Source organism: Canis lupus, chromosome 34 (genome assembly GCF_011100685.1).
Source record: "Canis lupus familiaris isolate Mischka breed German Shepherd chromosome 34, alternate assembly UU_Cfam_GSD_1.0, whole genome shotgun sequence".
NCBI lineage: Eukaryota > Metazoa > Chordata > Mammalia > Carnivora > Canidae > Canis > Canis lupus.
In genome coordinates this window covers 16,957,355-16,978,183 of record NC_049255.1, presented here as the reverse complement: position 1 = coordinate 16,978,183, position 20,829 = coordinate 16,957,355, and the positions used below count along the sequence as shown (strand labels likewise).

The window sequence follows — 20,829 nt, the reverse complement described above, 5'->3', positions numbered from 1 at the left end:
GTATAGTAGGTAAGATGAGTCTGTCAGCTGCCATTAATTCCTGCTCTGTAGGAAGTTGTTTAAAATGAGCCATGTTCAGCTTAGATGACATCGGAGCCAGAGGGACTTGAAAAAGATCATCTAGTCTAGATCTGTGGCAGAATCATTTGGCAAACTGAGTAAAGTATAGATTCTCTGGTCCTATTCCAGAGAATCTGATTTAGTGTTTGGAGTATGGCCTAGAGGATTCCCAGACAGTTGTTGAGTTTGGAAATAGTCTTTTTCATGTTATAGATGAGAAAAGTGAGGACTGAGAAGTAAAGTGAATGATCCTGTGTCACTCAGTAAGTTGTGCAGTTGATCAGACTCTTCTTTAAAATATCTAGAATGATAGGGTAAGTGTTTGTGCCTGCACCTTGTACTGACCTAGGTAGAGATCCGACACTGTTAGTCTCTGTGAGGTGGAGATCAGAAATGGAAACCATTTTTATACTTCACTATAATGATCGAAATGTGACTTTTTTCCCAGGCGTGATTTCCAATTTTGTCAGTTACGTGTGTAAAGTTGCCACAGGAAGATATGGACCATCACTCGGTGCAGTAAGTGTTTCTAATGTAGATTTTCTAAATTTAGTTTTTAGCTTCATTTTGACATAATTTGAGGCTTACAGAAAAGTTGCATAATTATTATGATTTCCTATATACCCATTACCCTACTGTTAAGTACAGAACCACAGTACAATTATCAAAGCCAGGAAATTAACATTTGAGACAATGCTACTAACTAATCTGTATCTAACTTAGAATTTATGTTTGTAGACCCTTTAAACCTCAGGCTATAGCTTTTAACCATTGGTCATTTATATATACTTGATGGAACAGTACAAATCAAGAGGAGTAGTGAAAACAATGAGTCTCTAAAACCAGGTAGCCTAATCTAGCATTGGAAAATTCAAAATAATTACAGATTTGATTATGATGTTTAGTCACTACTTGAGTGTCTGCTAGGCAGATTAGACTAGTAGGCACTCTACTCAAGACTGGGGATTACAGCCAGTGAGCAAGATGATCATAGTACCTGTCTTTAGGAGCTAAGTTCTGGATGCTTTAAAAACATAAAGACAAAAATACATTTTCTTTTGAGTTTAGTGGCAGATTTATAGGCACATGGAAATCTTTGCATAATATTTCTTTAAAGACTTCATTTTATACATATTTATTATTTTTAAAAGATTCATTTATTTATTTGAGAGAGAGTGGTGGGAGTGGCAGTGGGAGGGAGAGAGAGAAGCAGACTCCCCATCAAGCAGGAAGCTGGATGCGGGGCTCTGTCCCAAGAACTGGAGATCACAACCTCAGACCCTAGCCAAAGGCAGTGGCTTAACCAACTGAGCCACCCAGGCACCCTATTTTCTACGTATATAAATGCAGATCACTTAAATGCATTGAAATAGGGGGTTTCATATTTAAAGAAACTCTAAGAAGGGCAGCCCAGGTGGCTCAGTGCTGCCTTCAGCCCAGCATGTGATCCTGGAGACCTGGGATCGAGTCCCACGTCGGACTCCCTGCATGGAGCCTGCTTTTCCCTCTGCCTGTGTCTCTGCCTTTCTCTGTGTGTGTGTGTGTCTTTCATGAATGGATGGATGGATGGATGAATAAATCTTAAAAAAAAAAGAAACTCTAAGAAGATTCAGTTTTAGAAGAATTCTTAAGTAATCAGCCCATAATTTGTGTGTTCTTAATTTCCTAATGAGACCTATACTTTTTCCTATAACCTACTGGATTTCTTAAGCCCTGCTTTTCCCTTAATGGAATGTTTTATTTATTTATTTATTTATTTTTTTAAAATTTTTATTTATTTATGATAGTCACAGAGAGAGAGAGAGAGAGAGAGACAGAGACATAGGCAGAAGGAGAAGCAGGCTCCATGCACCGGGAGCCCGATGTGGGATTCGATCCCGGGTCTCCAGGATCGCGCCCTGGGCCAAAGGCAGGCGCCAAACCGCTGCGCCACCCAGGGATCCCTGGAATGTTTTATATATAAAATTTTGTGCTGATATAATTTACATATTTCAAATCCTATCCTTTACCTCATTAACCAACTAAGCACCTGTTATGTGAAGGCAACAAAGACCACTGGTATGAGTCAGAAATAGATTCTGACTTTAGTTGGGGAAAAAACATTATATGCTATATGTAATACACACTGAAAGGGCTTAGTGTTCTCTAGAAGTCTTCAGGTGTTCTGAATGTGGGGAGACTTTTTTCATTAACTGAGAGGATCTGGAAGGGCTTTTTTTTTTTTTTTTTTTTTTTTTTAAGATTTATTCATTCTGGGAAGAGAGTGGGGGACGGTCACAGAGAGAGAGAGAGAGAGAGACACTCCTCAAGCAGACTTTGCATTGAGTTCAGAGCCCAACACAGGGTTCAATTCCAAGACCCCAAGATCATCACCTGAGCCAAAATAAAGAGTTGGGTGCCCAACCAACTGAGCCACCCAGGCACCCCTGGGAGGACATTTTGATGTGCCTCGGGACAAGTATTCTCATTTTACAGATAAGAAACTGAAGTCCAAGATGAAAAGAGTGTGGCAGATATTTGGAATTAGACTGGGTTTGCATTCCAGCTCTGCCACTTATCTGTGATTTCTAGAACATATTCCTGAACCTTTCTGAGCTTTAATTTCTCTGTGTAAAATGGGGATAGCACATCTCTTCTGATCTGCAGTGCAAGTGTGTTTAGAATGCTTAGCATAATAAGGAGCATGTACTAAGAAATGTGGTAGTGGTAGTTCCTGCTCAGAAATCAAAATTCTGTACAGCCATGTCAGGATAAAATTGTCCCCAATAATAAAGAAAATGAAATCATCAGAAATAATGGCATTTTTAATGAGAAAACTAAAAAAAAAATACTGTCGACAAAGTTGTGTTAGATGATGGGCTTCATCATAATCCTTTGTTAAAGGATAAAGGGGACCATTAAAGAATATTTGTCAATTAACATATTGGCACTAGAGAGCAAGAATACTGACGGGATTTTGATAACGGTTTTGTTAGACCTCTCTGTTTTCAGAATCTCACTTAAAAATTGTTTCTTAGTAGTTATTGGTAGGAAGCTTTCCCTAGTCTACTTTTCAAAAGTTTATTGTCTGTGAAATATAGCCCTTAATCTTGAGATGGCAAAGATCAATAAAATGTTTGTTGTAGGAAACAGCATTTGTTAAAATGTTAATTTTTTTCACTTAATGATGTAGTTCATCATAGGGTGGATTTGCTCAGTAGCATTATGATAACTTGCTTACTATAACTTCATTGATGTAAGTATCACATTTAATCTGTATATAAAAATTCTCTGCTAAGTTAGGGAAGTATCTTTTTTTGGGGGGGGGGGGAGGAGTATCTTTAGTCTCTTCCTACAGGGTTGCAAGTAAAATGAAATGGTCACTAGAACAGATTCATATGGAGTTCTATTTTGATTTACCTATAGTGTCTGGAGTATATCTCTTTGTATAACTTTTTTAGTGGCTGCTCTAGGTATTCCAATATATATACACACATCACTTATTACAGTCTGCTGGTGGTGGTTGAGTGAAGTGAACCTTACCTCCCTTTTCATTCCTATGTCTTCTCCAGATTATACTTGTCTTAAATACTTGCTCCACATATATTTAGAATATTGGCCACTATTATTATAAGTGCTTCAATAATTAAGCATCATTTAGAAAAGTCCAAGGGAGGAGAAACCAATTATATTTATGCATAATTTTTACTTTTTCCATTGTTCTTCTGTCCTGATGTTTCAGGATTCTTTCATCATTTTCATTTTATTTGGAGAATTAGCCATTCGTTTAGGTAGGTCTGCTGGTGATACTTAGGTTTTTCTTAGAACATGTCTGTCTCTTCATTTCTGGATATTTTCACTGGATAAAAAATTCCAGGCTGACATTTCGTTGGGCACTTGAAAAAATGTTGTGCCACTTCTTTTTGGCCACAATAGTCTCTGAAGAGAAGTTCTTTGTTGTTCAAATAGCTTTTTGCCTATAGGTAAGGTGGTGTTGATCTCTTTGAAAAATTTCTTTGTCTTTAGTTTTCAGAAGTTTGACTCTGTCTTGTCATGGATATCTTTGTGTTGATCTTGTTTAGGATTTGCTTAGCTTCATGAATCTAGAGTTTGTCTTTTGGGACGTTTTTAGCCATTACTACTTCAAATACTTTTTCAGCCTCACCCTTCCTCCCTCCTTTATAACTTTGATGACATAATGTTGGATCACTTATAATCTCATGGGTCCCTGAAATTTAGTTAATTTTTTCAGTCTTGTTTTTCTGTTGTCCAGACTGGGTAATTGATACTCTGTTTCAAGTTCACTGACTATTTTGTCCTTTCCATTCTACTTGGGCCGATTTATTGAGTGTTTCTATTTTAGGGTACTGTATTTTTTAGTTCTAAAGTTTACATTGTTAGTAGTGTCTTCTGTTTCTTTGAGAGCTTTTCTATTTTTGTGCTATTTTTTCACTTGTTCCAAGCATGTTTGTAATTGCGCATTAAAGCATTTTTATAATTGCTGCTCTAAAATGCTTGTTAGGATGTCTGAGTGGCTCAGTTGGTTGGGCATCTGACTCTTGATTTCAGCTCAGGTCATGATCTCATGGGTCTTGGGATCAGTCCTGCTTTGGGCTCTACACTCAGTGGAGAGTCTGCTTTTTTTAAAGATTTTATTTATTCATGAGAGACACAAAGGCAGAAACATAGGCAGAGGGAGGCAGGCAGGCTCCCTCCAGGGAGCCTGAAGCTGGACTCTCTCCTAGGACCCCGGGATCACACCCTGAGCCAAAGGCAGACACCCAACCACTGAGCCACCCAGGTGTCCCAATAAATAAATTTAAAAAATATATACTTGTCAGACTATTTTAATACCTGTGTCATCTTGTTGGTGTTGTCTTTTTTTCATTCAACTTGGGGTTTTTCCTGGTTCTTGGTATGGTGAGTTATTTTTATTTTATTAATTAATTAATTCATGATAGAGAGGCAGAGACACAGGCAGAGGGAGAAGCAGGCTCCATGCCAGGAGCTGGATGCGGGACTCGATCCCGGGACTCCAGGATTGCGCCCTGGGCCAAAGGCAGGTGGTAAACCGCTGAGCTACCCAGGGATCCCTGGTGAATGTTTTTTTTTTTTTTTTTTTTTTTTATGATAGTCACACAGAGAGAGAGAGAGGCAGAGACATAGGCAGAGGGAGAAGCAGGCTCCATGCACCGGGAGCCTGATGTGGAACTCGATCCCCGGTCTCCAGGATCGCGCCCTGGGCCAAAGGCAGGCGCCAAACCGCTGCGCCACCCAGGGATCCCTGGTGAATGATTTTTAAATGAAATCTGGACAGGGCAGCTCAGGTGGCTCAGCGGTTTAGCGCCACCTTCAGTCCAGGGCCTGATCCTGGAGACCCAGGATTGAGTCCCACGTGGGGCTCCCTGCATGGAGCCTGCTTCTCCCTCTGCCTGTGTATCTGCTTCTCTCTGTGTCTCTCATGAATAAATAAATAAAATCTTAAAAAAAAAAAAAACTGGACATATTGGCTATTATGAGACTTTGAGTCTACTCTTTATTAGGCTGCCCCGAAGGTGCTCTGATGAGGGGGGAAAAGGGGTATGTTGATCATTAGTGTCTGATAAGGTTAAAGTCCAGGTTCCCTACTTAGCCTCCTTTGACACCTAGGGATGAAGGCTCTTGTTACTAGAGGGCAGGACTGGGAGTTCTGGAAATTGAGTCGCCTATGTAGACCTCTCTTGGCTAGGAAGAACAGGGTGCCTTGTTACTGCTGCCTACATGACCTCCACTGACCCTACCCTGTCAACAGTATTGGGATGCCTGGTTGCAGTCTGCAAGGGTAGAAGTCAGGCTCTCCATTCAGTCTTTGTTGATGGGGATTGGGCCACAGCCTTTTCTGTTGTTTGGCTGGAGTAGAGTGGTTATTATCTAAAAGTTGATTGTTAGGCAGCCCAGGTGGCTCAGCAGTTTAGTGCCGCCTTCTGCCAGGGGCGTGATCCTGGAGACCCGGGATCAAGTCCCACATCGGGCTCTCTGTGAGGAGCCTGCTTCTCCCTCTGCCTGTGTCTCTGCCTCTTTCTCTGTGTCTCATGAATAAATAAGTAAAATTTAAAAAAAAAATTTCATATTAAAATAATCTATAGTGAGCACTTTAGATGAAGAACAATCATCTATGGAGAAGTAATCTAGAGCTACCTAACCATTTTAATTTTAGTGTTGTTCTTTAACATCAACTAATCAAATTCTGGTGGCCTCATTTGGAGGGAAATATAATTTTATTGTTTTTTTTTCCTTCTCAGAAAATAAGGTCTCAGCTTGATTTTGGGTTTTGTTGAGTTGACCTTTTTAGGTTTGTTTAAAAATAAATCTAGGAAGGGCAGCCTGGGTGGCTCAGTGGTTTAGCGCCACCTTCAGCCCAGGGCCTGATCCTGGAGACCTGGGATTGAGTCCTGTGTCAGGCTCCCTTGTGGAGCCTGCTTCTCCCTCTGCCTATGTTTCTGCCTCTCTCTCTCTCTCTCTCTCTCTCTCTCTCTCTCTGCATCTCTCATGAATAAATAAATAAAAATCTTTGAAAAAAATAATAAAGTTTATAATTTGGCAAGCTCAGACATGAGGATACGCATGAAGCCATTGCTAGAATCAAGATAAATGAACATACTTGTCATCTTAAAAGTGTCATTGTGTTCCTCTGTAGCCCCCCCTTACTGCTTCTCCCTTCATTCTTGGGCAGCAACCTCTCTACTTTCTGTCATGATAGTTTAATTTGTATTTACTGTTTACAGTTTAATAATGGGATCACCTAGCATATAGTCCTTTTTATTATTGTTCTGGCTTTCATTACTTTGTAGTTATTTTGAAATTCATCCATAAAGTTGTATATATCAGTTTATTCCTTTGTATGGATGACTCATGTTTCATTGTATGAATATGCCAGAATGTGTATATGCATTCACCTGATGGACATTTGGGTTGTTTCTACTTTTAGCTATTATAGAAAAGCTGCTATGAACATTTGTGTAAAACTCTTTGTATGGATGTGTGCTTTCATTTCTCTTGGGTTAACACCTAGGAGTGGAATGGCCAGATAGTATGGCAAATAAGTATTTAACTTTTAAGGAACTTCCAAAGTCTTCCGAAGTGGTTATAGTATTTTACTTTCCCACCAGCAGTGTGAGATTTTGTCTCACACTAGTGTGGTCAACACCTAGTGTGGTCAATCTTTTTAATTTGTAACCAATATATAGTGATATCTGTGTGGTTTAAATTTTTTATTTCCTTAATGATTAATGATATTGATCATCTTTTCATGTCCTTATTTGCTATCCATATGTCTTTCTGAAGTGTTCAAATATTTTGCCCAGTTAAAACAATTTTTTAAGGGGCACAGTTGGTTAATAGCGTCTACCTTCAGTTCATTCAGTTAATTAAATGCATAGTAATGAGAATTTTCTTTCCTATTAGATTATCTGTAGTGAGCCAGTATTCTCTTTTGCCTATATCTTGTCTTCTCTCAGCAGTATCCATTGGAAGACTGTTTGGTTTATATAAAGTCTGATTTACTAAGTTATTTTTTCTGAAGGATCATGCTTTTTGGTCTCATAGCTATGAAATGTTTGCCCAACATAAGGTCACAAGGAGTTTTCTCCTGTGCTTTCTTTAAAAGTTTTTATTTTATGTTTTACATTTAGTCTGTGTTTCACTTTGAAAGAACTGCAAAATATTCTTGAACTATATTCACCAGTTTTTAACAGTTTGCCACATTTCACTTGTCATTTTCTTTATACATACTATTTTTTCTGAACTATTTGCAAGTAGGTTGCATATATCATGCCCTTTTATCCTTAAGTACTTCAGTGTATATTTCTAAGAATATGAATATTCTGATTCTTTCTACAGTTCAGTTATCAAATTCAGGAAATTTGCTTATTTTTTTTTAAAGGTTTTATTTATTTATTCATGAGAGACACAGAGAGATAGAGAGGCAGAGACTTAGGTAGAGGGAGAGGCAGGCTTCACTCAGGAAGCTCAATGTGGGATTCTATCCCGGGACTCCAGGATCACACCCTGAGCCAAAGGCAGACGCTTAACTGCTGAGCTACGCAGACGTCCCCAAATTCAGGAAATTTAAAAGTGATATAATACTTTAGTTTCACTTACAGAACATATTACAGTTTTGTAAATTGTCCCAGTAATGTCTTTTGTAGCTATTTTTCTCCCTCTAATATCATATATTGCATTTAGTGGTTATGTCTCTCTGGTATCCCAAAAGCTGGAACATTTCCTTCCACAGCTTTTAAAAAATTTTTAAATTGAGGTATAATTGACATATCATTATAGCTTTGGGCATACAACATAATGATTTTATATTTGTATAAGTTGCAAAGTGATCACAATGAGTCTGGTTAAACATGGTTAACAAGTCTATTACCATATACAAGGTACAGTTAAAATATTTTTTCCTTGTCATGAGAACCTTTAAGTTACATTCTCTCAGCAACTTACAAATATGTAACACAGTAGTATTAACTATGATTGCCATGCTGTACATTGCTTCCCTATGACTGACTTATTTTATAATTGGAAGTTTGTACCTTTTGACCCTCTTCACCCATTTTGGCCCTCCCTATCCCTGACTCTGGTAACCACCAATCTTCTTCACATACAAGAGCTTGCTTTTGGGATCCCTGAGTGGCGCAGCGGTTTAGCGCCTGCCCTTGGCCCAGGCGCGCTCCTGGAGACCCGGGATCGAATCCTAATCGGGCTCCTGGTGCATGGAGCCTGCTTCTCCCTCTGCCTATGTCTCTGCCTCTCTCTCTCTCTCTCTCTCTCTCTCTGTGTGACTATCATAAATTAAAAAAAAAAAAAAAACTTGCTTTTTGTTTTGTTTTGTTTTAGATTTCATATGCAAGTGAGATAATACAGTATTTGTCTTTCCCTGGCTTATCTCACTTACCATAATGCCCTTAAAATCCATTCGTGTGTCACAAATGGCAAGATTTCATTCTTTTCAAATTTTTTAATTTTAAGATTGTATATATTTAGGGATGCTTGGGTAGCTCAGTGATTGAGTGTCTGCCTCTGGCTCAGTGGGTGATCCTGGAGTCCCGGGATCGAGTCCTGTATTGGGGAGCCTGCTTCTCCCTCTGCCTATGTCTCTGCTTCTCTCTCTCTGTGTCTCTTATGAATAAATAAATAAATATTTTAAAAAATGATTGTTTAGAGATTATAATCTCTAAATTATATAAATATATAAATTATATAAATATATAAATTATAATAATCTAAATGATTATTTAGAGAGAGCATGCACAAGCAGGGAGAAGCACAGAGGCAGAGGGAGAGTGAGAGAATTGCAAGCAGATACCATGCTGAGTCCAGAGTGCAACACCAGGCTTAATCTCATGACCCTGAGATCATGACCCAAGCTGAAATCAAGAGTCCGATGCCCAACTGATTGAACCACCCAGACGCCCTAAGATTTCCTTCTTTTTAATGGCTGAATAATATTCCTCTTTGTGTGTGTGTGTGTGTGTGTGTGTGTACACATATGTACATACCACATTTTTTTTATCCGCCCATCCATTGGTGGACACTTAGGTTGTTTCCCGATCTTAGCTATTGTAAATATGCTGTGAACATGGGAGTGCATACACCTTTTTGAGTTAGTGTCTTTAGATGAATACCCAGGAGTGGAATTACTGGATCATATGATAATTCTGGTTTTAATGTTTAAAAAACATCCTTTTTTTTTTTTTTTTTTTTTTTTTTAAGATTTAATTTATTGGGATCCCTGGGTGGCGCAGCGGTTTGGCGCCTGCCTTTGGCCCAGGGCGCGATCCTGGAGGCCCAGGGCGCGATCCTGGAGACCTGGGATCGAATCCCACGTTGGGCTCCCGGTGCATGGAGCCTGCTTCTCCCTCTGCCTGTGTCTCTGCCTCATTCTCTTTCTCTCTCTGTGACTATCACAAATAAATAAAAATTAAAAAAAAAAAAAAGATTTAATTTATTGAGAGAATACACGAGCAGAGGGAGGGGCAAAAGGAGTGAGAGGGAGAGCATCTCAAGTAGACTCTGTGCTGAGTATAGAGCCTGACGGGGCTGTATCTCACAACCCAGAGATAATGACCTGGGCTGAATTCAAGAGTCAGACACCCAGCTTACTTGAGCCACTACCAGATGCCCCTCAGTTTTTAATTTTTTGAGGAACTTCCATGCTGTTTTAACAATAGCCATTCAAACAGGTGTGAGGTGATATTTCCTTGTGTTTGTGACTGCTGGCCATCTAAAAGTCTGGAAAAATGTCTATGCAGATTTTATGCCCATTTTAAATTGGATTGTGTTTTTTTGCTTTTGAATTATAGTTCTGTATATATTTCAAAATTAATCCCTTATTAGATATGATTTGCAAATATTTTCTCCCATTTGGAAGGTTACCTTTTCATTTTGATGGTTTTCTTTGCTGTGCAGAAGCTTTTGGGTTTGATGTAGTTCTGCTTGTTGATTTTGATCAGCCTTTTTTCCCCCTCATGTCATGAACAGTTTTGAACCATATGGACCAGTTATTTAATAGAATATCCATCAGTTGGGTTTGTCTATTTCCTCATGATGAGATGCTGATTGTGTGTTTTTGGTTGAAATGCTACATGAATGGTGGTCTGTCCTTGGGTAACACAACTGGAAGCACATAATGCTCATTTGCTCCTAATTGTCCATTTATTGACTGGTTGTTATCCAGTTTCTCTACTCTAAAGTTACTGTTTTCTTTTACTGTTTAAAATCAGTGTATAATTGGTGAGAAGATGCTTTGGGATTTATGTAAGTATCGGGATCTCTTGTTTGTCAACCTCCTCACCCCATTGATTATTCTGGCTCGAAGTTTTTGCTCTGGTGATTATTATAAGGGTGAAGGATACATCTCATTAGGGGTACATTAGGTAACAGCTGTTATAAACATGACTTACCAAACTAAAAAATTAACATTGGTAGAGTACTGTTAACCTGCAAACTATATTTGGATTCCCCATTTTCCCACGATGTTCTTTTATTGTTCTAGGATACTATATTGCATTTAATTATCATATCTTTTTAGTATCCTCCAGTCTTGTGCTTTCTTGATCTTGTCTTTCATGACCTTGATACTTCTGAAGAATAGTAGATACATGTTTTGTAGAATGTCTATCATGGAAGTTTTATTATTTATTTAGATTTTTGGGTAATCTCTACACCCTACACCCTGAGACTGAGTCACATGTTCTACCAACTGAGCCAGCCAGGTGCCCCGGAGCTTTATTATTTTTAATAAGTGACTAGAACTGAGAACTTTGGCAGAAGACAAATGAAGTTAAATTGCTGACCTCCCTTTGCTCTCCTCCCTGGCCTCCAGCTGTACTCGGCTTCTTTGTATTTCTTCCACTCACTGTCCTCTCTGATATCCAGGCTTGGTTTAAGCTGATTTTATGCCTGGAACACTCTTCCCATCTCCTCCTCTTCTAATTGCCCAATGCCTGGTGACCCTTCCGTGCAAAATTTGATGTCACGTCAGCCTGAGCTTAAATGAGCTCTCCCTTTCACATGCCACCATAGCATGCCCTACTTCACTATCCTAGCTCATCACATTTTGTTTTTATGTCTGTGCTTCTGTAAGCTCCATTCAGGAAGGGACTGCTAATTTTGTGCTCCTCTATACCCACAGCATCTTGCATTGTGCCTGGTACGAAGTAGGCCTCAAGTATTTGGTTGAATGATTATCATGAGATTTAATGTGAACTAGCGATTATGATCTAATTTCTCAAGTATTCTACCATTTAGAGGAAGTGGGAACATGTCTGACATTAAGACTTAAATTAGCATTATTTATCCAGGAGATACTTCATAGCCATTATACATTTAAGTTATGAAGGTTATGTAGCAACCTGGAAAAACATGATTTAAAAAAATACAGCCATTATAATTTCAACTATAATAAGAAATGGTTGACTTCTTGATCATAAGGTTGTGACATTTAGATTTTCTTTTTTTTTTAAGTAAGCCCTAGGTCCAGTGTGGGATTTGAACTCATGACTCTGAGATCAAGACTTGCATGATTTACCAACTGAGCTAACCAGGTGCCCTGAGATTTAGATTTTTATTCTCTAAAATAGTAGGAGGTTGTTGGGGGAGAGTGCTTCTCAGGCAGGCAGATGCATGTGTGTCCCTGGGAGGATGCTGTGACGGGTGGTCATGTAGAGCCATGGGACAGACATGACGTGCTCTTCTAGAGCAGAGCATTTACTCAAAAATTGTTTGTTTGTTTTTTAAGATTTTATTCATTTATTCATGAAAGACCCAGAGAGGCAGAGACATAGGCAGAGGGAGAAGCAGGCTCCTCTCAGGGAGCCCGATGTGGGACTTGATCCCCAGACCAGGATCATGCCCTGAGCCTAAGGCAGATGCTCAACCACTGAGCCACCCAGGTCTCCCTTACTCAAAGGTTTTAAAGAAAATGTTTGGGGCATCTGGGTGGCCTATGGTTAAGTGTCTGCCTTTGGCTCAGGTCATGACCCTGGGGTCCTGGGATTGAGTTCCGCATTAGACGCCCGGCATGGAGCCTGCTTCTCCCTCTGCTGCCTCTCTCTCACTGTGTCTCATGAATAAATAAAAATCTACTTAAAAAAAAAAAAAGTTTAGTTTTACTATGAAGTAGGGTATAAATTTCACAGGGTGTTTTTTGTTTTAAGATAAAGCATTATACTTGGAAGAAATTCATGCATGTGAGTTTCTTTGGGCAAATTTACGTCACAGTCTAGGTGAAGTGGCTTTGTGGAAATTTGAGAATTTCTTTTTAGTCATTAAATGAAATGATGCATGTATCATGCTTAACACTGTCCCTGAAGTTCATGAAGTACTCACAGGCTAGTGGTTACACATCTCCTCGTGCTTTCCAGGTAGTGGGCTTGAACCCCCTTTGCCTGATATTTTCTACGTTAATAACTAAAGGCTTTTAAGATATGTACTCATCCTAGAAACGTATGGCTTATAAACTTTGTGGAAAAAGTATTGCTACATTAGACATTGTAGTCATGAAACAGTTGCATATTGAGAGTTTCACATTTTCACATGTGTTTGTTTGCAGTCAGGTGCAATCATGACGGTCCTTGCTGCTGTCTGCACAAAGATCCCAGAAGGGAGGCTTGCCATTATCTTCCTTCCAATGTTCACATTCACGGCAGGGAATGTGAGTATTTTTATGAAGTGAAGTGCTGGGGACAGTGGTGATATTTTTACATTGACTGAATTCTTGCCCTTAAATTAGAAATGTCAATGCTGGAGGAATCAAAGTTGTACCAGTTTTATTCTCTTTTGCTGGCTTTCAGGCCCTAAAAGCCATTATTGCCATGGATACAGCAGGAATGATCCTGGGCTGGAAATTTTTTGATCATGCAGCACATCTCGGGGGAGCTCTCTTTGGAATGTAAGTTTGAGTATAACCAATTGCTAAGCTGCCTCCTTGGTCCTCTCTTCCTGCCCACCCTTTAGGAAGGCAGAACAAGGCAGTTAACTCTGGGACGAAAGCAGGGGCAAGTGGGGGGTGGGAGGTTGAGAAACCTGTCACATAGTTGTTTTCAGCTTTGCCCAGTTCTACCATATGAGCTTGGAAGGGAGAAGAGCAGGTCCTGCCCCAGCCTCAGTCATTTATAGACTATGCCATTACCCTACTCTTAACTTCCACTCACCCCAAGTCCAGAGCTGTCAGATCTCCTAGCCCCTCTTGGGCTACTGTTTCCCAGCCCCACCGTGTGCGTTGTCCTCTCCTTTCCTCATGCTCAGGCCTCCTCTGTCCTGCTGCTGCTCACCTCCCTGTCACCAGCGCTGGGCAGTCAGAGTGACACTCTGCCTGTGACAAGTGTCCAGGTGTGTGCTACCTGAACAAGTAGAGGCTGGGGATCATAAAACCAGTGTTGACCACTTAACTGGGCATCAGTTATGTGGCAGGCTCTGAGCTAGTAGTTTCCATTCTACTATTATTACTTCCATTTTACTGATGGGAAACAGGCCCAAAAGTGATCTTTCCCGGGTCAGACAGCTAGGAGCAAAGCAAAGATTTAAAACCAGATCCAGAGTCCTTTCTACCTCTGTCACACCATATTGAATATAGTAGTATAGTGTTCACAAGATCTCCCATTTGTGTGTCAGACAGTGGACTTTTGCCTAAAATGTAGTAGCATTGGAGTGACTTGATCATAGAACTTCCTCAGGACTCCTGGAGCCTATCTGACCATGAGAGTCCCTTCAGCAGAGTAATTTCTATCTCATGTACTGGGTCCCCTGATGGACTATCTTACTTGTCCTACATAAATGTTGCTTTTTGCCCTCACTTGGTTTTTACTTTGTTTCATGACAATGCAAAACTGAAGTTTTTTAATTTAAAAAAAAGAAGAAGAAAAGTCTATTCTAAGTAGAGCAGTTTTGCCCAGTAGGCGGTGGAACTAAATGCCATTATGCCATTTATAATTTTCAGTGATGATTAAAGAATTGCATATGTGAGTTCTGGCTCTAACAGCAGCACATTATAAATAGTAGAAACTGACCTGATATATTACAGTAGGAGAAACCTAGACTTAGGAAACAGGATTCTGTTTTATGAACTCTAAATTTATCTCTCTGGATCCTCCCATGTATACTTAAAGGATCTTCTCTTCAGCAGGTTTTTATTCTTCTGAACTATAATTAAATGACCTTTTTCATTCTGAAAATAATTAGATCAAATGTATTTTAAAGTACAGGATCTGAAAGGCAGAGGAATCCTTTTTCTTTGCTCTTTCTAATTTCAACCCCTTTCATTTACTAGATCTCAGTCATATCCAGAATTCATCTTTTATAACATCTTTTTTTTTTTTTTTTTTTTTTTTTTTATAACATCTTTAATTCAATTAATAAAGCTAAAGCTAGAAATCCTTACTAACGGTAAAAACCATATTAGTATCCTCCTGCGCATTGCCTTGACTCTGTTCCCTCATCAGATGTTATGGTCTTCGCTCTGTACTTTTGCAGTAATACTAGCTAACATATTTTGAATATTTGCTGTGTGCCCAAGCTAAGGACTGATTTAATATTCTTAAATCTTGTGAGGTTAGAAAACTGCTTTAAAGAAGGGAACTGTTCAAAGTCACACAACCAGTCCTTGCAGAGCTGAGTTTCAGAGTGAGCACTAGGCTATATAGCTGCTGCAAAACAAACCAAAAAAAACCAAACTGAAACTTAGAAGTTGGTAATTTTAAAGTGTTTTCCTAATTTTAATTTAGCCAAATGACCAATTATATTTGAACTTCCAAGTATGATCAGAACAGTTTACTTGTAATATTAAATTGGTTGACTCTCTGCTTGAAATAAGTGTATTACAAAGATCTGGGAAGACACTTCATTAATGGAGAGTTCCTGACAAGTGATTCATTTCTTGCAAGAGTTTTACAATTGCATTCGAATCTTAGGTGATCCTTTTTCTGTTGTTCTAAGTTCACCACAAAATTTGATTTAGGCCCAAAAGAATTTTGTAACATGCCTATTAATTTGCATGTTCTTTAAGTGTCTTTTTTCTTTCTCTATATTTACTGATTTTTTTAAACATTTTAATGGTGACTATTTTCATGATCTTTTTAAAAATATAGTGAATGTTAAGATTCAAGTACTTGGGGGAAAAAAAGATACAAGTACTTTATAATAAACATACACAGAACATTAAAAAAATTGAAACAGGGCAGCCTGGGTGGCACAGCGGTTTAGTGCCGCCTGCAGCCCGGGGTGTGATCCTGGAGACCCGGGATCGAGTCCCACAACGGGCTCCCTGCATGGAGCCTGCTTCTCCCTCTGCCTGTGTCTCTGCCTCTCTCTCTCTCTCTGAATAAATAAATAAATCTTAAAAAAAAAATGAAACATTAAATTGCTATTCTGATACTAATCTAAGCCATTTAAATAGAGCATGTTTTCAGTCAGGTGTTTGAAGAGATGCAAAGATTAACACAGTCTGGTGTCTGCCTCAGGGAACATGAAATCTATTTGGGCAAGGAGGGCAAAAATAAAAGTTTCAGTCATAGCTTTCAATGACAGTCATTCCAGACAACCCCGTCTCCTCCAGGAAGCCCTCACAGCCTTCCCCTAGCCCAAGAGAGGAAGAGGTAGGTGCCCCCGAGTTATACTTACAGCCTGTGCCTCCCTCAGGTAGAGCTCCTGGTCTTGCAGTACCTAGGCCTGTGGGCTTCTAAAGGCAGGCATTGCTCAGTGGTCTCTCAACTTTGTGTTCCTCAGCTTACAGTAGATTCTCCCTAGATGCAGTAGTAGTGATTATGGCACCACTTTCAGAATCAGATTTAGGTTCTAGTGTCCGTTCTGGTGATCGCTAGTTGTGTAGCCTGGGCAAAGTAAGTTACTGAACATCTCGGTGCTTCATTTTCCTCAGCTCATTGCTTTAGGCTGCTTTTTTGGCAGTATTTAAGAGCGGAATAGGGATTGGAACTATATTTCTAAAGGTGGGCAGAATTTGGATCAGCAGATAGCTTTGTGTAGCCAGGTGGAAGATGACGAGAAGCATTTAAACTATTGAAGCCATCATTAGTGAATTTGAATGCTGACATTTCTTACATTTAATGTAGTGAAGAGGGACCAGGCTTAGGATTAGTCTAGACTTCAGGTGAGTCCTTAGAAGCTGTTAGCTCCTGAGAAGATTGCTTTCTCTGAGGCTTGGTTTCCTCATGTCTGTAATGGGGAGGTGATGCTCAGTTGCAGTAGTGAATCAAAAGTAGTATGTGTCACACATAGTCCCATCCCTTTTATCTTTCTTTTTTTTTTTTTCCTCTTGATCTGTCATACACTCCATATTAACAGTGAGTCATTGATCTACATCAAATAAATCAATCAGCTATTTTAATAAACAAGATAGTAAATAACCATGGCATTCAGTTTTTAAATGTCAATTTGATATCATCATGGTACTTAACATTTGTATGTCATACTGTTTGAATGTTGAGCCTGGTTTGTTTTTCTCCTCCCCAGATGGTATATTACTTATGGTCATGAACTCATTTGGAAGAACAGGGAGCCTCTAGTGAAAATTTGGCATGAAATGAGGACTAACAGCCCCAAAAAAGGAGGCGGCTCTAAGTAGAACTGGGATCAGATGATACTGGTGCATGTGCCCCGTGCTGCCTGGAGAGTCCCAGGAACTCATCAGCCCTGGAGTGACCACATCTTTGCTCCTGCTTGGAAGACACCCAGCATCTAGCTTTCCCAGTATTTTAAACTCTGTCTCCAGTACATGTCTTACCAGAAAGTGAATTATGACAAAGTTGTGAAATAAAGGTTTATATCTCTAGTTTGTAAACAGAGGGTGTGTGTCCCTTTTGAAGAGCACTAATGCTGCCCTGGAGTCTTGCTATTAGTGTTATATCTGACATAGTTTGAGCAGTGAACTTGGCAGGAGTGCACAGGGAAAGGCCTAATTGAAACTCAGAGATGCTTGTTTTTGTACTTTGGCCTCCTTGCATCTCTGCTTCCTCACTTACCCTTTCCTTTGGTTGGTTGGCAGGTAAAAAAAAAAAAAAAAAAAGATCTTCTGGCTGGCGTGGACTGAAATAACAGCTGTAGTATTTTCTAAATTTTCCCAAGAAAGGTAATGTTTTCTGGCAGTGAGTGGCATATACAAAAAGCTATTTTTAGGCTTTGCTTTCTAGATTAAAATTGTAGCTAAATTAAGAGTTAGAAGGAAATATCTTGGAGAAATTCAGACTTGAATCTGAGCCTAATTGCATCTTACATTTGAAAATGTGCATTCTTTGAATTGAAGCATCATACTGAAATAGCAGACAGTGGTCATCAGAACAGCTTCACTCTAGTAAAATTCTTGCTTGCCCTCATGATTGAAAATTATTTCTAGGAAATGCATTTTGAGAATTTAAAAGTAGTGTTTGTTGAGATGATTTATAGGAGACTTGTTAGTCTTTTGGTGGCCTCAGTAGGTGATTCCGGTTCTTGCACCCTGCCCTGGAGAGGAGTGCAGCCATCTTTCCTACTAGGTGTCAAGCTTCATGGAAAGGAGTGAGCTGTGCCCACCTCACAGTGGTGAGAGCTGAATGGCAGCATGTCCCCGCACATTGGAATTGTCTAGAATTTGACAATTCTTTGTACTTTTTCCCCCAGATTCTTCTCTAGTGTGAAATACTTTATTTTTACTAGGCAGAAAGGATTCTATCTTAAACTATAATGTCACTCGTTTTGTTTTGTTTTTTAACCTAGCCCTCTCTTTGCTGGTAAGGAAGCAGGATGGTCATGTATGGGAACTGCTCAGGGTCACACTGCTGTGCTTTGACATTTCTGAATATATTATGCCACCAGCCCTGCAATACACAGATGAGGCAGGAAGCATTTCTCAGAGATAGGATGGGAGGCTGAGATCACACGGACATTCTGTATGGGGTCCAAAATGAAATTTATGTCTTGCTGTGGGCCGACTAGGGACATAGGCCCTGAGGACATGTATTTTCCTGCTTTGTGATGGTTAGTGAAGGAGCATTTAGAAGGTCAAGTCCCTAAATCACTTCTCTGTCCATAACATCCCTCCATGCTGATGCCTTTGAACAGCTAAGTGCCATTCTCCCCATGAGAGGCCTCATGAAGAGTCAGAGCCCGGCTCTGGAAGCATGAGTCTTACTGAGTGTAGCTTTGGCAGTCGTCCCTACTACTCTTTGCCCACTAGGGTGTTTTCTCATCGTGGCTTCTCTACTGACACGTGAGCACCCCAAGCCTCTGTTCTGCCTGGCTAGCGCACCTCTTGGACTAAGCCTCCTCTACTGGCCTGTCAAGTGCGTTGCCCCCAGGAACACAACTGCCTTGTCTCACTCTGCTTTCCCTGGCTTTAGTTATCTTCATGAGGACATCCTCTGAGCTCTGGGCCCACAGACTACCTCTGTACCCAGTACATGGATCTACCACATGCCAGGTATGGTTTCAGGTCCTAGGACTCCATAAGCCCTTCAGATACCACTCCTGGCTTACTGAGTGGTCTCACTGATCGGAAGCCAGAAACTTGGGAGCCATTCTAGATTTCCTTCTCTCAGCTCTCATTTCTAGAATCCAGTGCCCCTTCCATCCCCAGTGCTTGTGCCTTAGTTCAGCCCCTTGTCTCTAACCTAGACTGTTGAGACTGTTCTCCAGCTGGTCTCTAAAATTTCCTTATATGTCTTCATATGGCTACATGGTGCTGGAAACACTTTGGTCATTCCCCATTGTCCCCCGTGAAAAAAACTTAAATTCAGTGTGGTTCCCTGAGGCTCTCCATGGTCTGGCCTCTGATGCCTTTGACTGGACCTCCCAACCTCCCACCCTGCATTCCCACCCCTACCCAACCACCTTCCCTCATTACAGGTGACAGGGCCAGCCTCACCACCCCCTACTTGCTTTATCCAATTCTGTTGTTGCCTTACTACACTGAACCTCTTGAGTCCCCCAGCATTATTCCAGGCACCTAGTAAGTGCTCTTTGTTGTTTAATGAATGAAATAAAAAGAAAAGCTACCTTTTTTTTTCTTTCTTTTTCCTGCAGGATGGAGTACTGTAGTCCCAAATGTCTCAATGGCTAACCCAGGACCCTGGAGCACGGAGGTCACACAATGACAGCTTGCTCTGCCTAGGGAGAGAGCAGGTGTGCAACCTCCTAGTGTCTTCACGGCATGCTCCTCTTCTGCCTCCTGGGCCATGGCCTGGCCAGGGCAGCTGTCACTGCTATGACTGGAAGCTAAGAGAGAGGATGCTTTGGGAGAGGAATCAGTATCCTGACTGGTCAGGGCTGCACTGCAGATTTCTCCTCCAAGATGCAGACTGGAGACCATCCAAGTGTATGTTGGAGATGGAGCTCTGGGTAATTAATGCCGTTTCGGTAGTGTGATTAATTAATTAGTCATTGGTCTGCAGTGCACATTGAGGGCATGTGTCAAATACTCAGGAAGTCTCTTGAGTGTGGCCAGGGAACCCTGTCCTGCATTAAACAAACTGACCTTTAGTGGCGGATTACCCAAACTGCAAAAACAAAAAACAAACAAAAAAAAAAAACGGTACAGGGACTTTTTATAACACAGCGGCCAAAGATTTATCGGCAGCTTTATAATGTAACTCCTCTGTTGCCATGCATTAAAATTAGGGATTTTAGAACCCAGGGAAAGGTCAATTGAGGGCTAATGCCAGTTCTCAATGAAAACTGGATTGGTTGTTACAAATTTAGCATCGCGAAGGCAAGTAGTGACTCAACTGGCTGATTCGGACACGTGTTCCCTGGCAGCAGGGCCCGGGCGGTCAGCCCCGCGCTCCCGCCTGCGGGGCCCGCGGGCAGCGCAGCGCCAATGCGGCAGCCCCGGGCGCCCTGCGAGGCCCAAGCGCCTGGGGGGGGGGGGGGGGGGGCGGGTACTGCGCCCGCGCTGGCCCCCAGGCTCTCGCTCTCCGCCAAACCAGGTCCGAGTTAGAAGCCAGCATCAAAGGGAACTAAGGGTTAAATTATGAAACCCTCGAGGGGGACGCTGGCAAATGCCTCCAGGCGTCTTCGGGCGCCTCCCGCCCCCCCAGCCCCGCGCCCCTGCTGCCGGGCCGAGCCGGGCTGTCCCCGCCCCCGCCCCCGCCCCCGCCCCCGCCCCGGAGGCCTCCCCCAGGCCAGGGGGCGGCGCTGCGGCGGCGCGGGGAGGGCCGCGGGGGCGGGGACGCCGGGCGGGGGCGGCGCGGCCCGGAGCGCGGGGAGCAGAGCGGCGGGCCGGGGCCGGGGCCGGGGCCGGGGCCGGGGCCGGGGCCGGGGCCG

The 20,829-nt window shown here is 41.3% G+C and overlaps 1 protein-coding gene across 2 annotated transcripts in view; it reads left to right on the top strand.

The window, feature by feature from the left end:
- Positions 1–17,374, top strand: part of PARL (presenilin associated rhomboid like) — a 47,820-nt gene extending 30,446 nt beyond the window's left edge. Inside the window, exons 7-10 of one of the 2 annotated variants that reach the window (XM_038583514.1) lie at positions 509–579; positions 13,133–13,234; positions 13,374–13,471; positions 17,047–17,374. In XM_038583514.1, coding sequence (XP_038439442.1) covers positions 509–579; positions 13,133–13,234; positions 13,374–13,471; positions 17,047–17,158 — 383 coding nt within the window. In that variant the 3' untranslated portion in view covers positions 17,159–17,374. The remainder of the gene's footprint in view (positions 1–508; positions 580–13,132; positions 13,235–13,373; positions 13,472–17,046) is intronic. The other variant, XM_038583515.1, reaches the window with a different exon arrangement.
- The last annotated feature ends 3,455 nt before the right edge of the window (positions 17,375–20,829 follow it).